The sequence below is a fragment of the Heterodontus francisci genome, chromosome 12 (assembly GCF_036365525.1).
Source record: "Heterodontus francisci isolate sHetFra1 chromosome 12, sHetFra1.hap1, whole genome shotgun sequence".
Taxonomy (NCBI): domain Eukaryota; kingdom Metazoa; phylum Chordata; class Chondrichthyes; order Heterodontiformes; family Heterodontidae; genus Heterodontus; species Heterodontus francisci.
This window is the reverse complement of record NC_090382.1, coordinates 45,323,989-45,343,447: the sequence shown is the minus strand read 5'-3', so window position 1 is coordinate 45,343,447 and position 19,459 is coordinate 45,323,989. Positions and strand designations below refer to the sequence as shown.

Here is a 19,459-nt window from a genome sequence, read left to right as displayed (position 1 = left end):
TAGAGATCAGGGAGGGGGATTGTGATACACTTGAACAAATTAGCATTGAAAGGGAGGAGGTATTAGCGGTTTTAACGGGCTTAAAAGTGGATAAATCCCCAGGCCCAGATGAGATGTATCCCAGGTGTTATGTGAGGTAAGGGAGGAGACTGCAAGGGCTCTGACACAAATTGTCAAGTCCTCCCTGGCCACAGGAGAGGTGCCAGAGTACTGGAGGACAGCAAATGTGGTACCATTTTTCAAGAACGGTAGTAGGGATAAACCAGGTAATTACAGGCCAGTGAGTCTAACATCAGTGGTAGGGAAACTATTTGAAAAAATTCTGAGGGACAGGATTAATCTCCACTTGGGGAGGCACGGATTAATCATGGATAGTCAGCATGGCTTTGTCGGGGAGATCGTGTCTAACAAACTTGATTGACTTTTTCGAGGAGGTGACTAGGTGTGTAGATGAGAGTAAAGCAGTTGATGTAGTCGACATGGACTTCAGTATGGCTTTTGATAAAGTCCCGCATGGGAGATTGGTCAAGAAGGTAAGAGCCCATGGGATCCAGGGCAGTTTGGCAAAATGGATCCAAAATTGGCTTAGTGGCAGGAGACAGAGGGTGATGGGCAAGGGTTGTTTTTGCGATTGGAAGCCTGTGACCAGTGGTGTACCGTAGGGATCGACGCTGGGACCCTTGCTGTTTGTAGTGTACATTAATGATTTAGAAGTGAATATAGGAGGTATGATCAGTAAGTTCGGAGATGACACAAAAATTGGTGGTGTCGTAAATTGTGAGGAGGAAAGCCTTAGATTACAGGACGATATAGATGAGCTGGTAAGATGGGCAGAGCAGTGGCAAATAGAATTTAATTCTGAGAAGTGTGAGGTGATGCATTTTGGGAGGATTAACAAGGCAAGGGCATATACAATGGATGGTAGGACCCTAGGAAGTACAGAGGGTCAGAGGGACCTTGGTGTCCTTGCCCATAGATCACTGAAGGCAGCAGCACAGGTAGATAATGTGATTAGGAAGGCATATGGGTTACTTGCATTTATTAGCCGAGGCATAGAATATAAGAGCAGGGAGGTTATGATGGAGCTGCATAAAATGCTAGTTCGACCACCGCTGGAATTGTTACACTATAGGAAGGGTGTGATTGCACTGGAGAGGGTGCGGAGGAGATTCACCAGGAAGTTGTCTGGGCTGGAGCATTTCAGCTGTGAAGAGAGACTGGATAGGCTAGGGTTGTTTTTCTTAGAGCAGAGAAGGCTGAGGAGGGACCTGATTGAGGTATACAAAATTATGAGGGGCATAGATAGGGTAGATGGGAAGAAACTTTTTCTCTTAGCAGAGGTGTCAATAATCAGGGGGCATAGATTTAAGATAAGGGGCAGGAGGTTTAGAGGGAATTTGAGGAACAATCTTTTCTTCCAGAGGGTGGTTGGCATCTCGAACACACTGCCTGAAGGGCTGGTAGAGGTAGGAACCTTCAGAACATTTAAGAAGCATTTAGATGAGCACTTGAAACGCTGTAGCATACAAGGCTACGGGCCAAGTGCTGGAAAATGGGATTAGGAAAGGTGCTTGATGGCCGGCACGGACATGATGGGCCGAAGGGCCTGTTTCCGTGCTGTATAACTCTTTGACCTCTCCGTGCCTCTGCGGGTTCCTATGCACGAATGCTACGCTGAATGATTAAACATTATTGTGCTGTGGCAAGGAATTCCCACCTACAGTAAGTACTGATGTTCAGTTGTTTGGATTAGTAGCAGGAGATGGTGCCGAGGAGGGGAGAAGTTTCGAGCTTTTCTGTGGGCATGAGATTTACAGTGAAAAATTGAGGGAGGGAGGGAAGTATTAGTGTAAAATTGGGGACAAGGAAGAAGAAAAGTGCTTACTTGAATTAATGGAGAAAGGAAAGAAAACTGCAATTTGAAGTGAGCAGGAGAAGAATGGCATTCTGAACAGAGAGCAGGAGGCAAAAAGCATTACCTTCACCTGAGATGAATGGAAGAGAGTGCCTACTTAAACTGTATGAGCAGAGGAAAAATTGCCAAAGCATTAAACGGATCTGAAGAGGGTAACCCTAAGCGGGTTACTAACTGTGGCAGGAGCAGTAATGCATAGCTTTTTATAAGCAGTACATGGAGCTCCATGATAACTCGTAGTCCATGAAAAGAAACAAGTTTAGGCAACACAGCCTAAGGATTGTTAATAGTGCAGTATTGTTCATTGTCTTGGACACATGAAAGTTTACACACTTTAACTGTATTCTAAATTAATTACATTTGGAGACTTCATTGCTTTAATCCAACACTGACAGAAAGTATATTTTTGTTTAAAAGCTTCTTTCCTTGATTACAGTAGTTTGGATATTTTAATGTGTTCATCAAATATCAGTGGCTTTGATTTATTTATTATCAGAATACATTTTCATAAAATCATGTACTTGGAAAAGCAGACTTCGGAACACAGGAACAGTTGTAGGCCATTTAGTCTCTCGAGCCTGATTGCCATTCAATGAGATTATGGCTGATCTGTGACCCAACTCCATATACCTGCCTTTGCTCCATATTCCTTAAATCCTTTGGTTAACAAAAATTTATCAATCTCAAATTTAAAATTAGCATCAGTTACCACTAGTGGAAGAGAGTTTCAACTTTTATCCCCTTTGTGTGTAGTATTCCCTAATTTCACTTGTAAATTTTTAGTCTAAGCCCCCTAGTCCTGAACTTCCCAACCAGCGGAAATAGTTTCGATCCACCCTATCTCTACCCATTAATATCTGGAAAACTTTGATCAAATCACCCCTTAACCTTCTAAATACCAGAGAATGCAACTGTAGTTTGTATAAGCTCTCTTCATAATTTAACCCTTAGAGTCTGGATACCATTCTGGTAAACCCACGCTGTACGTCCTCCAGGGCCAGTATATCCTTCCTAAGTTGTGGTGCCCAGAACTGCTGATACTACTCTAGGCATGGTCTAACTCGGGCTTCGTATAGCTGTAGCATAACTTTACACCCTTGTATTCCAGTCCTCTAAATATAAAGGCTAGCATTCCATTAGCTCTTCTGATTACTTTCTGTACCCGTTCATGACATTTTAATTACCTTTGTACATGGACACCCAGGTCTTTTTGGACCTTCACTATTTCTCGCTTTTCACCACATAGAAAGTATTCTCCAATCCTTTTTAGTTCCAAAATGGATGGTGTCACATTTAACTACATTGAAATCCATTTGCCACAGGTTTGCCCAATCACTTAATCTATTAATATCTCTTTGTAATCCCAACTAATTGCTTACAATGTTGCCTATCTTTCTGTCATTGTTACGACTGGGTGAGGAAGGGGTCTCAGGCTCCCCTCTGGCCCTTTCCTGGTTTGGTCGTAACAGGGTTTAATTTTTATGAACAGTGTTTTAGCTTCACCTCAGTGAGTCCTTACTCACTGCTCTCTAATTGTAATTGTAAATGGGCCAATCAGACAGGCTTTCTTGGGTTTAAACAAGAAAGGTGTAAGTTTATGAACCCTATCACTCTAACTCAGTTAAAATTACTAAAAATACGTGATGCAACCACACTAGCATGCATACGAATTAAACACACACACACAAATAGATACAGAGGAGGAGAAAGAATTAAAGGGGGAGGGTTTGGAGTAGTAGATGGAATTCAGTTACTGTCTTTAGTTTTGCTGTAAAGTCTTTGGTTGGAATTGTGGAGTTGTAGTTCTCGCTGGGGCCCAATGCACACTTTCAAATTGGCTTCTCTGGTACCAGAAGGCTGAAGAGGTCCTCTGTCTTGCGGTTTAAGTTGCTTCTGTGGGTCCCTGGGACTTCGCTTGAGAGAGAGAGACTTTCCTTCCCTTTTGTCTTCGAATTGCAGTCTGCCCCAAACTTTTCTGTGAGGCACAATTCAACAGTTCCCAGTCTGGCCAGCAGGTTAATCATGTGACAGCTCTTTATTTGAAACAGCGTCGTCTGCAAGGGTTGTTGATTCTTCCAAGCTTTCTAGACACACTCGGTGGTGGGGTGGAGGGCTGGCTCTTACACGGACAATGGCTCTCAATGTCCTTTGATCATCACTATTGACAAAACCAATTTTGCTAATTGAATCAGGGAGCACTCCCATATTCTCTCTATGCAACTGTCTCTCGGGATGCAAACGTGCAGCCATGTTTTAGCTGTCCGGCTCTGTGGCCCTTTTAAACAAGTTATGTTCAATGTCCAGTAAAGTGTTCAAGTAATGCTCCATTTGATGAAATTAATGTGTTTCCATTTGGCAGGTGTGGTTTCCGTCACACCTCCACCTCTTGCCGAATGAAATGCAACATTAGGAGAGCATTTCATTATAAATTAGAAGGAAGAGACAGTACAGGAAAGCACACATGCATTTCACTCATTCATTCTCAGTCATTCAGAAATCTTAAAAATTGTTACATCTTAACTTTCCTTTGTAACAGTGCTGCTTTCACTTCCCCTTTTCCTGGAGGTGGTCTGATAGTTATGTGTTGCCCAAGGGGTTTAAAGTTTCTTTACTATCAGCTTGCAATATGTTGGGAATGGGCATCCCTATAAACATGTGATTTTTGGGGAAGTTTGAAGTTTGTGCACTTCCATGATTGTCTCGGGTGCCTTTGTTACTATTGGGGTCTGCAGGGGGACGATTAGGTGGCTCAGCTGTACAGGGGGGTACAATGAAGACTGGAAGAGCCGTTGTGATAGGTGATTCAATAGTTAGGGGAGAAGATAGGCACTTCTGTGGCTGCAAACATGATTCCAGGATGGAGTGTTGCCTTCCTGGTGTAAGGGTCAAGGATGTCACTAAGCTGCCGCAGAGCATCCTGAGGGGGGAGGGTGAACAGCCAGCAGTCGTGGTTCACATCAGAACCAACGACATAGGTAGAAAGGCGGATGTGGTCCTGCAATCAGAATTTAGCGAGATAGGTAGAAAATTAACAAGCAGGACCTTAAAAGTAGTTATCTCCGATTACTCCCAATACCATGCGCAAGTGAGTACAGGAATAGGAGGATAAGACAGATGAATGCGTGGCTGGAAAGTTGGTGTAGAAGGGAGGGCTTTAGTTTCTTGGGACATTGGAACCGGCTCTGGAGGAGAAGGGACCTGTACAGGCCCGATAGGTTGCACCTGAACAGAGTCGGGACTGAGTTCCTTGCAGGACGTTTTGCTAGTGCTGGTGGGGAGGGTTTAAACTAGATTGGTAGGAGGGTGGGGACTTGAGGGTAGATTCAGTTGGGACAAAATTAAAATGGAAGGCACAAAATTAGTGGATGAGTCTGGAAGGCAGAGCAAATTAAGGTTAAAAAATAAAAAGGGTTTGGCAGTGCTCAAGGGTATAAACTTCAATGCAAGGAGTATTTCAAATAAAACAGACGAGCTAAGGGCACAGATAGACACGTGGCAGTATGATATCATAGCTATTACAGAAACATGGCTTAAGGAGGGACAGGAATGGCAGCTCAGTGTTCCTGGTTACAGGTTTTCCGATGCAATAGAGAGGGGGATAAAAGGGAAGGGGTGGTAATTGTGGTCAAAGAAACAATTACAGCTGTGAGGAGAATCATCAAATGAGGCCATATGGATTGAGCTAAGAAACAAAAAAGGGGCAGTTATACTGCTGGGAGTGTATTATAGATCCCCAACAGTCACAGGGAGATAGAAGAGCAAATATATAGGCAAATCTCTGAGAAGTGCAGGAACAATAGGGCTGATAAGTGGCAAGTAACATTCGCGCCACACAAGTGCCAGGCAATGACCATCTCCAACAAGAGAGAATCTAACCATCTTCCCATGACATTCAATGGCATTACCATCGCTGAATCCCCCACCATCAACATCCTCGGAGCTACCATTGACCAGAAACTGAACTGGAGTAGCCATATAAATACCGTGAATACAAGAGCAGGTCAGAGGCTAGGACTGCTGCAGCGAGTAACTCACTTCCTGACTCCCCAAAGCCTGTCCACCATCTACAAGGCACAAGTCAGGAGTGTGATGGAATACTCTCCACTTGCCTGGATGGTTGCAGCTCCAACAACACTCAAGAAGCTCGACACCATCCAGGACAAAGCAGCCCGCTTGATTGGCACCCCATCTACAAACATTCACTCCCTCCACCACCGACGCACAGTGGCAGCAGTGTGTACCATCTACAAGATGCACTGCAGCAATGCACCAAGGCTCCTTAGACAGCACCTTCCAAACCCGTGACCTCTACCAACTAGAAGGACAAGGGCAGCAAATGCATGGGAACTCCACCACCTGCAAGTTCCCCTCCAAGTCACAAACCATCCTGACTTGGAACAATATCGCTGTTCCTTCACTGACGCTGGGTCAAAATCCTGGAACTCCCTTCCTAACAGCACTGTGGGTGTACCTACCCCAAATGGACTCCAGCGGTTCAAGAAGGCAGCTCACCACCACCTTCTCTAGGGCAATTAGGGATGGTCAGCGACGCCCAAATCCCATGAATGAATAAAAAAAAAAGTTGGGGATTTTAACTACCCCGGTATTAACTGGGATAGTTTTAGTGTGAAAGGAATTGAGGGAGCAGAGTTCTTGAGGTGCATTTAGGAGAACTTTTTTGGCCAGTGTGTAGCAAGTCCAACAAGAGAGGGTGCAATTTTGGACTTAGTTTTAGGAAATGAAGCTGGGCAGTTGGAAGGAGTGGCAGTGGGAGAGCATTTTGGTGGTAGTGATCATAATTGAGTCAGTTTTAACATAATTATGGAAAAGGACAAAGATAGAACAGGAGTTAGAGTTCTCAATTGGGGCAAGGCCAATTTTACTAAACTGAGGAGTGATTTAGCAAAAGTGGACTGGAGACAGAGACAGCTACTTGAAGGTAAATCAGTGTCAGAGCAGTGGAGGCATTCAAAGGGGAGATTCAAGGGGTTCAGAGTAAACATGTTCCCACAAAGAAAAAGGGTGGGATAGCCAAATCTAGCCCCCCATGGATGTCAAGGAGCTTTTAGGGTAAGGTAAGGCAGAAAAGGAAAGCTTATGACCGACACCAAGAACTCAATACTACAGAGAGCCAAGAGGAGTATAGAAAGTGGAGGGGTGACATCAAAAAGAAAATAAGAAAGCAAAGAGAGGGCATGAACGGATATTGGCAAGCAAAATCAAGGTGAACCCAAAGATGTTTTTTTCAGTACATTAGGAGTAAGAGGATAACTAAGGAAAGAGTGTGGCCTCTTAAAGACCAAAAAGGTAATCTATGTGTAGGGGTGGAAGATGTTGATATGGTTCTTAATGAATACTTTGCGTCTGTCTTCACAAAAGAAGGGGACAATGCAGATATTGTAGTTAAGGAGGAGGAGTGTGAAGTATTGGATGTGATAAACATAGGGAGAGAGGGATTATTAATGCGAGTAGCATCCTTGAAAGTGGATAAATTGCCAGGGCTGGGTGAAATGTACCCGAGGCTGCTAAAAGAAGCCAGGGAGGAAATATTGGAGGGTCTGATCGTCATTTTCCAATCCTCACAAGTGTGGTGCTGGCGGACTGCTGACATTGTGCCTTTGTTTAAAAAGGGAGCGAAGGATAGACCAAATAATTACAGGCCAGACAGTCTAACCTCAGTAGTGGGCAGTTAATGAAATTAATTCTGAGAGACGATAAACCGGGGTTATCCAACCTTTTCGCGTGGAGTGGGGGGTGGCCACATTACAATTTTTGTCTTACATGGACGAGTCAGTGAGACAATTTCGTAACGATAAAGGCATTAAAATTTATCTTACTATTACTCAAAACAACAACAGTGGTACATTTTTGTGAAGAAGCTTTAAATGAGAAGGCTAATTTATTGACTTATGTTCTGGTCACTATGTTGGACAGTAATTTAGTGGGATACCTGGCATATTTTTGCCTGCACACTTGTAGTGATGCGGAGTATTCTGGATAGATGTCATTCTGTCAGGAGTGATCTTGATCACTCTCTCTCCCTCTCTCTCTTTGCCCCCCACACCACCCGCCCATCCTCCTCGCTCTGTCTCTGTCCCCCTTTCTCCCTCTCTCTCTATCCTCCTTTCCCCCTCTCTTTCTCTGTACCCTTTCTCTCTCTCTGTCCCCTTTTCCTCTCTCTCTCTGCCCTCCCTCTCTCTCTGTACCCCTTTCTCTCTCTCTCTGTACCCCTTTCTCTCTCTCTCTGTACCCCTTTCTCTCTCTCTCTGTACCCCTTTCTCTCTCTCTCTGTACCCCTTTCTCTCTCTCTCTGTACCCCTTTCTCTCTCTCTCTGTACCCCTTTCTCTCTCTCTCTGTACCCCTTTCTCTCTCTCTCTGTACCCCTTTCTCTCTCTGTCCCCTTTTTCTCTCTCTCTCTGTCTGTGCCTCCTTCTTTCTCTGTCCCCCTTTCTCTCTCTGTCCCCTTTTCCTCTCTCCTGCTCTCTGTCCCCTCTTCTCTCTGTCCCCTCTTCTCTCTGTCCCCTCTTCTCTCTGTCCCCTCTTCTCTCTGTCCCCTCTTCTCTCTGTCCCCTCTTCTCTCTGTCCCCTCTTCTCTCTGTCCCCTCTTCTCTCTGTCCCCTCTTCTCTCTGTCCCCTCTTCTCTCTGTCCCCTCTTCTCTCTGTCCCCTCTTCTCTCTGTCCCCTCTTCTCTCTGTCCCCTCTGCTCTCTGTCCCCTCTGCTCTCTGTCCCCTCTGCTCTCTGTCCCCTCTGCTCTCTGTCCCCTCTGCTCTCTGTCCCCTCTGCTCTCTGTCCCCTCTGCTCTCTGTCCCCTCTTCTCTCTGTCCCCTCTTCTCTCTGTCTGTTTCCCCCTTCTTTCTATCTCTCTTTCTCTCTGTCTCTGGACGTTGCAGAGAGTGGGAACACTCCGAAGATGGTTGATCAGTGCAGTTGATGTGATCTACATGGATTTTAGCAAGGCTTTTGACAATGTCCCACCTGGCAGCTTGGTTAAAATAGCCCATGGGATCCAGGGAAGTGTAGCAAGCTGGTTACAGAATTGGCTGGAAACGAGGGGTAATTGTTGACGGGTGTTTTTGTGACTGAAAGGCTGTTTCCGGTGGGGTTCCGCAGGGCTCAGTACTCGGTCCCCTGCGTTTTGTGCTATATATTAATGATTTGGACGTAAATGTAGGGGGAATGATCAAGAAGTTTGCAGACAACACAAAAATTGGCTGTGTGGTTGATGGCAAGGAGGATAGCTGCAGACTGCAGGAAGATATCAATGGACTGGTCAGGTGGGCAGTAAAGTGGGAAATGGAATTCAACCCGGAGAAGTGTGAGGTGATGCATTTGGGGAGGTCAAACAAGGCAAAGAAATACACAATTAATGGGAGAATACTGAGAGGTGTAGAGGAGGTAAGGAACCTTGGAGTGAATGTCCACAGATCCCTGAAGGTAGCAGGATAAGGTGGTTAAGAAGGCATGTGGAATCCTTTCCTTTATTAGCTGAGGTATAGAATATGAGGAGGGAGGTTATGCTGGAACTATATAAATCATTAGTTTGGCCACAACTTGAATACTGTGTGCAGTACTGGTCACCTCATTACAGAAAGGATGTAATTGCAGTAGAGAGGGTACAGAGGAGATTTACGAGGATGTTGCTAGGACTGGAAAAATGCAGCTATGAGGAAAGATTGGATAGGCTGGAGTTGTTCTCCTTGGAACAGAGGAATCTGAGGAGAGAATTGATTGAAATGTACAAAATTGTGAGGGGCCTGGATAGAGTGGATGTGAAGGGCCTATTTACCTTAGCAGAGAGGTCCGTGACTAGGGGGCATAGGTTTAAAGTGATTGGTAGAAAGATTAGAGGGGAAATGAGGAAATGTTTTTCACCAGGAGGATGGTAGGGGTCTGGAACTCACTGCCTGCAAGGATAGTAGAGACAGAAACCCTCAACTCTTTTAAAAGGTGTCTTGATATGCACCTGAAGAAAAGGCTTGCTACCCGACCTGAACCTGACAACGTGTCGGGTTTGGGTCGGGTCGCTCCTCCGGGTCTGGCTTTCGGGCTCGGGTTAGCCGGGTCCCGTCGGGTCCGAGTTGAACACACACAGGAAGTGTTGCATTTTGCTCTGCTGGAGTGGAGAGTGTAAAAGTTGAAAAACTTACCTGAGCTGGAGTCCGGGATGTCAAGGAGCGAAACTCTTGAGTCTGCGCAGTGAGCGAGTGAGTGTCTCAATGACATCATCACGCTCATGCTGCAGCTTCCTTAATCCAAAAGTGGTACAGTGAGTGAGTGCACTACGGAGGCAAGGTAGGTAACCATTCCGGTGATCGGGTCGGGACTGGCGCGGGAAAAAGTGGAGGGACTTGGGCTCGGGTCAGGCTCGGGTCCGATGTGGTTCTGTTGGGTTCGGGTCGGGTTTTTATTTCCTGACCCGAGCAGGCCTTTAACCTGAAGTGCCGTAACCTGCAAGGCTATGGACCAAATGCTGGAAGGTGGCATTAGGCTGGGTTGCATCACAAAAACAGATTATCTGGTCATTATCGCACTGCTGTTTATGGGAATTTGCTGTGTACATACTGGCTGCTGTGTTTCCTACATTACAACAGTGACTACACTTCAAAAGTGCTTCATTGGCTGTAAAGCACTTTGAGACATCTGGTGGTTGTGAAAGGTGCGATATAAATGCAAGTCTTTTTCTTTTTACTGTAAATACTGATGCAGAGTAGTTACTAAACATGTCTGTCATTTCCTTATTTTCATTGACAGTATCATCATTATCAGTTTTCAAGGGCCCTCATTGCTCCTGACCATTTTCTTTTTCCTATGTAATGGTAAAAAAATTGTGTGTTAATTTTGATATTCCTTTCAGGTTTCTTCCTATCCTCACGAGCTCTTACTTTCTGTTTTGTCATCCTTTGCTGTACTTTGTATTGCTCCCATTCGCCAGGATCTGTGCTTTTTTTCTTGCATTTTTGTATGCTTTTTTAGTTTTATGTAATCGCTTATCTCTCGTCAATGGTTGTTTTAAATTTGTTGGTAAGTTGAGCTCTTGCCCCTTGGGGTATAAACTGGTTCTGTATCACAATTTTTTTTTTGAACACCTTCACTGATCATCTGTCTTTTTATCCATTAATAGATTTCCCAGTTTTCTGTGGACCATCTCTGTCTCATCGCATTGAAGTCAGCCTTACCTAACTCTAGAATCTTAGTAGCTGTTTTGTGGTTCTCCCTTTCTCAACTATGTTGAGCTCGATCATATTATGATCACTATTAGATAAATGTTCACCCACTGTTAGGCTGTTAACTAAATGTGGCTCATTGCTCATTACTAAATCTAATATGTCCTGCCCTCTTGGTTCTAGGACATATTGTTGAAGGAAACTATCCTGAACACACAAGAAATTCACTACCTTTATGGCGTGCTAGTCTGTTTTTCTCAATCTATACTGAATTTAAAATACCCCATTAAAATCATTCTTCCTTTGCCGCATATTTGTCTAATCTCTCTGTATTTATACATTGTACCACTTCATAGCTATACACAACTCCCACTTAAATTCTTTTCTATTTCTTTATTCAACCCATAAAGTCTCCACTGCCTGTTCACCTCTTGTTATAGCCTCTCTTATCATTGAAGTGATTTCATTCTTAATTGCTAAGGCTATTCCTCTCCCGCTACCATTTCCCCTATCTTTCCTATAGTCCGTATAACCTGGTATATTTGGTTTTCAGTCCTGACCATCTTGCAGCCATGTCTCAGTAAGGGCTACTATGTCATATTCTGCAAGTTGAAATTGCATCTGCAATTCATTAAATTTGTTCCTTATGCTCAGTGTTTGTATAGAGAACGCTTATTTGGGACACACATCCTAACTGTCCTTCTGCTCTAATGTTTTACTCACACATTCCTTATTTCTCTTTACTGGTTTAATTACATGGTTACGACCAGGTGAGGAGGGGGTCTCAGGCTCGCCTTTCATCCCTTCTCTGGTTTGACCGCAACAGGGTTGATCTTTTTTAACATAATGATTTATCTTACCACCTCAGTGAGCACTTGCTCCTGTTCCTCTAATATATTGCAAATGAACCAATCAGACAGGTTTTCTTGAGTTTAAATGAGAAAGATATAAGTTTATTAACCTTATCACTCTAAACCGGTTGAAATTGCTAAAATTACCACGCCCCACATTCACACTAGAGCCACACACATACACACACAAATAGATTAAAGAAGGAAACACAGAGTTGGGAGGTCTGTAATAAATTGAATTTAAATACTGAACCTCAGTTCCAGAGTTCATAGTTGAAATTGTAGTCTTGAAGCCCTTGCTGGGCCACGTGCACAGTTCGGGCTTGCTTCTTCGGTTCCAGAAGGCAGAAGAGGGGCTTTATCCGTGTCCCCTAGTTGCTGGCTGTGAAGGGCTTGAGGTTTAGTAGTTGTAGCCGAGGCTTCTTTGGCACTTTACTGGAGAGAGATGTTCCCCTGCTGGATTTCAGTTACGGCCTGTGTTCTGAGTCATAATTCACAATCTCCCAAATTTGCATAAGCGGTCACATGACATGACCACTTCTTTGTGTTTGAATGGGAATCTTCTGGAATGGTCTCTGAAATTCAAGGCCCTTCTTTCAGGCTGCCCAGACATACTTGGTGGGGGGTGGGTTGGCTCTTTCAAAGTCAATGGGTGTTGATGGTTTTTGACGACCAGCATTGATGAGGCTATCCCAGATAATTGAATTTGAGAGCATCCTATTGTTCTGGGGCTGCGTTTGCTGACAACGCAACCACTAGGTGGCACTGTACGGGCACATGTGTAAATGCAGCCTGTGCCACTAAAACATCACCGTCTGCGACATTCAGGCAGCTACCAGGACTAAAGATGGCGCTGCTCAAATAATCACACAAAGGCAAAGTAAACACATGGCAGCACACACTGGCCGGAGAGCATGAGCGGGCAGAGGGTTAGCGAGTAAGTGGGCAGGGGGTGGCAAGTGAGTGGGCAGGAGGTTGAGAGCGAGCGAGCTGGCGGGCAGGGGGGTGGAGAGCAGGCTGGTGGGGGGGAGGGGGAAGGAGGAGAGTGCACCTGTACCCACCGCTACCAAGATCTTCGGCTGCACTCACCCCCACTCTCTCCCCGCTTCCCCCCCCCCCCCCCACACTCTCTCCCCGCTTCTCCCCCACTCTCCCATCGCCGCTTCCCCCCGTCTCTTTCCCTGCTTCCCCCTCCCCGCTTCCCCGTGTAACGCGATGACGTCATATGTGCATGTGCCAACCAGTCCTGGCAATCTGGAACACAGTGCACATGCAGAGAGCAGAAGCCCGTTTGCGCATGTGCGCAGCTTAGTGCAGTTTGACGACAACACCGGCCGGCTGCGTTGTCAAGAATCACTTTAGGCTGCTTCAGTCATATCAGTCTCTAGTCTAATCCTTTTGTTTTTTTTCAAATGCAATTGTTCGTGTCCATCTTGCCTTATAGCTGTTCTGTTTTAAAAGTTATTTGTAACAATTTCCAGTAAAAGTCTCAGGCAAAGTTCCACACGAGGAAATTAATATCTTCCATTTGGCATGTGGGTTTTAATCACATCATTTAATTTTCACTTTACCTATAGCGCCTGAAGCATTTTTTGACTCTACTGAAGGGTAGGTAGTTAGTTTGATCTTAGAGTAGGTTAAAGGTTCGGCACAACATCGTGGGCCAAAGGGCCTGGACTGTGCTGTACTGTTCTATGTTCTATGTCTATTACTCTCTTGCCATTTGTTTGTTTTTGAACTATTATTTATGCTACTTTTTCCACTTGAGCTTCTTTCTTCTTTCTTCCTTCCACCACACTCGCACCCCCCAACACCACCCCCCCCCCCCAGGTTTACTAGTTTAAAGTCCTTGTGACTGCCCTATTTATCCTTTCTGCTAGGACCCTGGTCTCAGCCCAGTTCAGGTGGAGCCCCCAGTTGTACAGTTCATTCCTATCTCTTACTGCTGCCAATGTCCCATGAAATGGAACCCCTCATTCCCACAACTCCCCTTCAGCTACCTGTTCACCTCCATAATCTGCTTATCACTATACTAATTTGTACATGGCTCAGGTAATAATACAGAGATTATAACTTTGAGGTCCAGTTCTTAAATTTAGCTTCTAGTTCCTGCAATTCTCCAAACAGGACCTCTTGCCTACTTTTCCCTACATTCCCAACATGAATTGCAATAACATACTTCCCTCTGTGCTGTCCACAAATTCGCACATGCTGCAGCCCGGGGACACAACCTGCTCTACCATATCTTAGTCTATATCTACATTTTAGTCTATAGTCTACATTTTATTTTTTTGTTTTTGTTTTTCTACATACTAAATTACACTAAGCATTAAAAAACTGGACAAAAAATTAAAATACTTAATGTCTCAAGCTTTCATAAACTACCACAGGTACCGGTGGCAAAAAGCAGCAGCTCCTTCCCCTCTCAACAAGTTCCCAACGTTTACACTCTGAATACAAAGCATTCTTGTTTACAACCACACTGTGCGACCATCTTGAATGAGGAGTCTCAAGCTAACCAGAGACATTGTTGTAATAGGAAGGTGCAGGTGATTGTCCATAACTAGTTCATTCCCTCACAGCATACTAATGTCATTCTGTGTTCCTTTGAAGCAACCAAACTGCTTGGCGAAAAGCAAACCTGGCCTGCAAGCTGGCCATAGACAATTATGAAAAAGATGAATTGCTGCAAAGTGGAGATTCTTCAGTTCGACAACGGTAAGTTAGGTGTTTTTTTTTAGAAAGTGCATATTATTTAATCTTACAACATTATATCATGCATAATTCAACTTCACTTGGTTTTGAAAGGAATTATTATTCAGTGTCTTGAGATGTCTTGATATACAATAATTCAAATGTAGGAGTTTTGGATATAGCTTAACTCACCCTCCCAGACTGACTCAATTACTTTCTCAAAGTGCATGAGGTGTAGCAAGTCAGAAGTCCCCATCTGCAGTGCATGGTTCGTGACCATACAGATGTGATTAACAGCGTCCCTGTTCAATGATAAAATCCCTTTACATGAATCATAGGCACAGATCATTGGTGAAGACACCTATTGAATATTCTTTGTTGTTTTGCACACATTAAAATAATTCAGAGAAGATCCCAGAACCTAATGCCCTAAATAATAGAATGCTGAGGATGTCACGTCTGTGATTCTGTCAGCGCAAGATCCATTGTGATCATTTCTACAGTTTTTAATTCTAATGTTTAAGTAATTGTGCCCTCGTGTGCTCATTTCTCTCCTTCCCTCGTGTGCTCATTTCTCTCCTTCCCTCTTGTGCTCATTTCTCTCCTTCCCTCTTGTGCTCATTTCTCTCCTTCCCTCTTGTGATAAACTACAGTAATATGACATGACCTGAGCTTTTGAATATTTATATGCATGTATAACTGAAATGAAGCATGAATTTAGAATTACAAAATTACAAAATTTTTTCAAAAATTAAGCCGTGTTGAGTATAATCATATTTCAGTCTTGGTAAAGATAAGTAAACCAATCGCTTTGCCTTTATTAAACAAAAAAGTATAAGCACTAACTTCAAAAATTATATATTGAAGAATACTTGAAGTAGATCCCCATTTGCAGATATTTTACTGCCTGAAATTTAAAAATGTGGAAAAGTGATAGCTGAAGAAAAGATTTTGAGCAAAAAAATTGCGATTGCTTTTTACATTCAGTGTACACTTTTAACACATTTATACCTTTTGGATGTTCTTTGAAACAAGCTCTGTAACACGGGGCTTTTTGTGAGTGTTACTTTCTTTTCTATCACAGTTCATATAGTCCCGTTAGAAACTATGATTAAACTGTCCAGGATACTTTGGCATTTCTCAGCGAAATGAGACCAAACAGTGAAGAAAGTTAACAGAAAAATCATAAATGCTGAAGTGGAATAATTTCTCTTGGGTTTCAGAAAATTGACAAAGGAAGGCTTGGTACAGACTGCAAGCAGCATTACAGAGAGTTTGATGAGTATCAGTAGGATGATGTCACAACAGGTGCAGCAGAGTGAAGAGTCGGTGCAGACACTAGGTAAGGTTGAAGAAATGTATGAATACTTCCAATTTCCTCCATGTTAATTTTTTATGTGACACAAATGAAGGATTACTGTCTGGTGAATTATGTATTGGATTATTGCCAGTCACAATACACACAGGGTTAAAACTAAGTACTGTTGGCTGATTTTTTTAAGGTGTAGAGAATATACATTACTGCCTAGTATACCAAGGAGATTACTATGTGTCTGTAGCTTGTTCCTTTAGGACAAGAGATAGTTAATTATGCTGATATCTGTTAAGAATCTTAGACCTAGTTTATCCAAACTGGCATCTCTTATGGTTGAAGTTAAATTGAAGTTGAGTGTTAAATTCCTTTAAGCACCACTTCATTGAAGTAATTAGAAGAGAGCAGTATGTTTCTCAGAAAGGGGTCAAGCCATTCAGTTCAAATATTGCATGTGATTGACATCCTGGAGAATTTTGTTTGATAGTTGTATCTGAGATGAAGATGTGAGTCTGGTCTTTGAAAGATCCAGGGCTATGATTCTTTGTAGTCTCTTTGATGGGTATATCTGTAGCCAGGAGCTAATAGTGCACTTATATTTGACTGTCTCCAGTCAATCTGAAAACATCAAGGGTACAAGCTAGTTAATGATAGAGAGTGTCACAAAAATTAAGTGTCCGTGTTTTCAGGGTCACTCTTGTGTTGAAGGTGAGTATAGGATATGCATCTTTGTTTTTGGTGTTCTGAAGAGATTAGCAAATGTTTGCAATTACTGTAAATGTACTGTTTGTATTGAAAACTTTTCTATCTGTTTTATGTGCAATAAATTTGTCTGGTGGTTTGTAGTCATGGTCTTATTCTTCCACATACAGAAATCAAGGAATTTGCGTAGCACCACGTAATATATTCCAGTAGGGTTGCGTACAGTGAGAAGGGTTCTATGTTTGACCCCTGCATCTTACTGCATTTACCTAGAAATTGGGCAGCGAAACACTCACTGTTTTGTATAGGATGCAAGATCCACTTATGAAAGTACTTAATGCAGAATGCAAGGAAATATTGAAAGAAAAAATTTGGATTTTTATAGCACATTTCATGTCCTAGGATGTCCTAATGCACTTCACAGCCGATGAATTAGTTTTGAAGTGTAGTGTTGTAATACAGGCAAATGTGGCGTTCAGTTTGCACACAAGTTCCCACAAACAGAAATCAGACAGATGACTAGGTAAATTGTTTTAATGGTATTATCAAATGTAAAGATCTGAAATGTAATGCTAAATTATGGACATCATAATTAATTCTTCCCTGATCAATAAATGTTATTTTGCTGAACAAGTTAGTTGCATTAATAAAACTGCAAATTCTGTATCTAATCGCAGTCTTGCATAGAAATCTATAAATGCAGTATTCTACCATTTCCAGCTCTAACAGACAGGTTAAGCCTTCTGGTAGTTGGGAGCTAACCAAAAAGTAGTGTGCCTGTTCCATTACCAGTGTAAGAATCTAGTATTGAAATTCATACATGTATTTAAAAGATCATCATTTGCAATAATGTCAAAATATCTTTGACATAATTGGAAAGTTTAAGTATAAATATCAACCTTAATGCCAGCATTTGCAAAACTTTATTGAAATGCAAGGTGCTGCTCATGCCTGTATCAATTTTAGCACATTAACCCAATCTTGTATTATTTTATAAGTTTCATAAATGAGAAGTGAGAACATGGAACAAACTGATGGGAAAATACATCAGGACTATTGGGTGGCATCAAATTTTGTTCATTCATCATTGAATTTGTTGATCGTAGGATCTTGCTGCATGTAGTTTGGCTGGTACATTTGCCTACATAAAAACAGTGACTACACTTGAGTAGTTTATTGAATGTTCAAGTGCTTTGGATGTCCTGAGGATGTGATGAGGCACTATATAAATTTTTTCTTTCTTTTTCTTTAGTCATTGCTTTAGTGGTTATTCTCCTTTCTTAAGTGAATGTGCTTTGGTTAGTTTTCAGTAATGTAGTGGGAAATATAATCAAGTTACCACTCAGTTACAATATGCACCTTGACTCACTGACTTGTTTGGTATTTTACAGCTTGACTTGGTTTCTGATGCCACAATTTAAAAAAATTATCTAAGTTTCATTACTTGGAATGTGGCTGTTTGTCTTGCATTGTATTGTTTAATGTAAATCTTTAATTAGTATTTTTCCTTTCACTTAAGCAACATCCTCAAGGACTGTTCAGGAGACAAATGAAGAATTTAAGAACATGACCGGCACAATTCAGCTGGGACGCAAGCTGATCACAAAATACAATCGCCGAGAGTTGACTGACAAGCTGCTTATTTTCCTTGCATTGGCTCTGTTTTTGGCAACTGTTGTATATATTTTAAAGAAACGCCTATTTCCTTTTTTATAGAGCTAGAATAAGAGTAACACACATCAAGTGGGAATTGAAATTGGGAACACTTTTAAATTATCCGGGATGTTAGTTGTGAGGATGATGAAACAAATTCAAGTCTTATGTTCACACGTGTATTGAAATGGAAGCACATTAAGAGAAACTTGCAATGTCTTGTTTAATGTTCATTAATTGGAAGTTAAGTGACCACTCAGAAGCTAAGCATAACTGTTTCCAACTTAAACTATTTTGTGTTTTTACTCTTTTCTTCAGCTGTGTGCTGTTACATAATTGGCAGGAGTATCTGCCTAAGAAATGCCACAGCTCATATTTGCAGCAACCATTTAAAAGCTAAAATTTGTAAGATACAATGTTTTTGTTCGTATCTAATCCGTAACATGCATAGTTGAGCCAGCTGAATTTGATTGGATTGTAAAAATACTGCTTACATTTAAGTATTGAAAAATATTACCCCAAGATGTAACTATTTCAGTCCTGTTAAAACTATGAACAAAGTGTAAATAGTTTCCAGCAATTTGTTATGTGAAACAAATATCTCCATATTTGCCCAAATGGGACCAATTATTTACCTTCAGTATGGTACTCATATTAAAAGTGCTGTATAAATCGATTTTTGTAACCTCTGTTTATATTTAACGTAACTACCTGAGTCTTATTGGATTCTACTAATGAAGCCAGTGGTTATTATAATTGTTAGAAAGTTTGCATGTGAAACAGATCCATTAGGAAATATTTAAATAGTAATATGTGGACAACTTGATTAATCTTATTTAGCTTATACATATGAGGAATCTTGGCTGGGACATAAACTACAAATTATCAATAAAAAATTATATTGCAAATTGTCAAAATAAAGCTTTAGAAGAAGTGTAATCTATTCTATTGTCTAATCTCTTGATGAAGCTCTGTTTTTGGTGAAGGTAATTTAGAGTTTTATTATCTGCAGTTGGACATTATTTAGGAAATAGCTTTTATGTATTTTATACCACATTTTTGCTGTTTTATTTGAATTCTTGTTCCTTTTTTAAACTTGGATCTTTAAAAGGATCAATAAAATACAAAATTGTCTTTTGTCCTTAAGATCAATCAAAAGTAAACTT

The 19,459-nt window shown here is 42.0% G+C and overlaps 1 protein-coding gene across 1 annotated transcript in view; it reads left to right on the top strand.

Annotated features, from left to right (window-relative positions):
* The window catches only part of LOC137375581 (vesicle transport protein SEC20-like), a 42,554-nt gene extending 23,318 nt beyond the window's left edge, over positions 1–19,236 (top strand). Inside the window, exons 4-6 of the mRNA XM_068042942.1 lie at positions 14,546–14,650; positions 15,850–15,968; positions 18,160–19,236. Coding sequence (XP_067899043.1) covers positions 14,546–14,650; positions 15,850–15,968; positions 18,160–18,356 — 421 coding nt within the window. The 3' untranslated portion in view covers positions 18,357–19,236. The remainder of the gene's footprint in view (positions 1–14,545; positions 14,651–15,849; positions 15,969–18,159) is intronic.
* Positions 19,237–19,459: the final 223 nt, after the last annotated feature.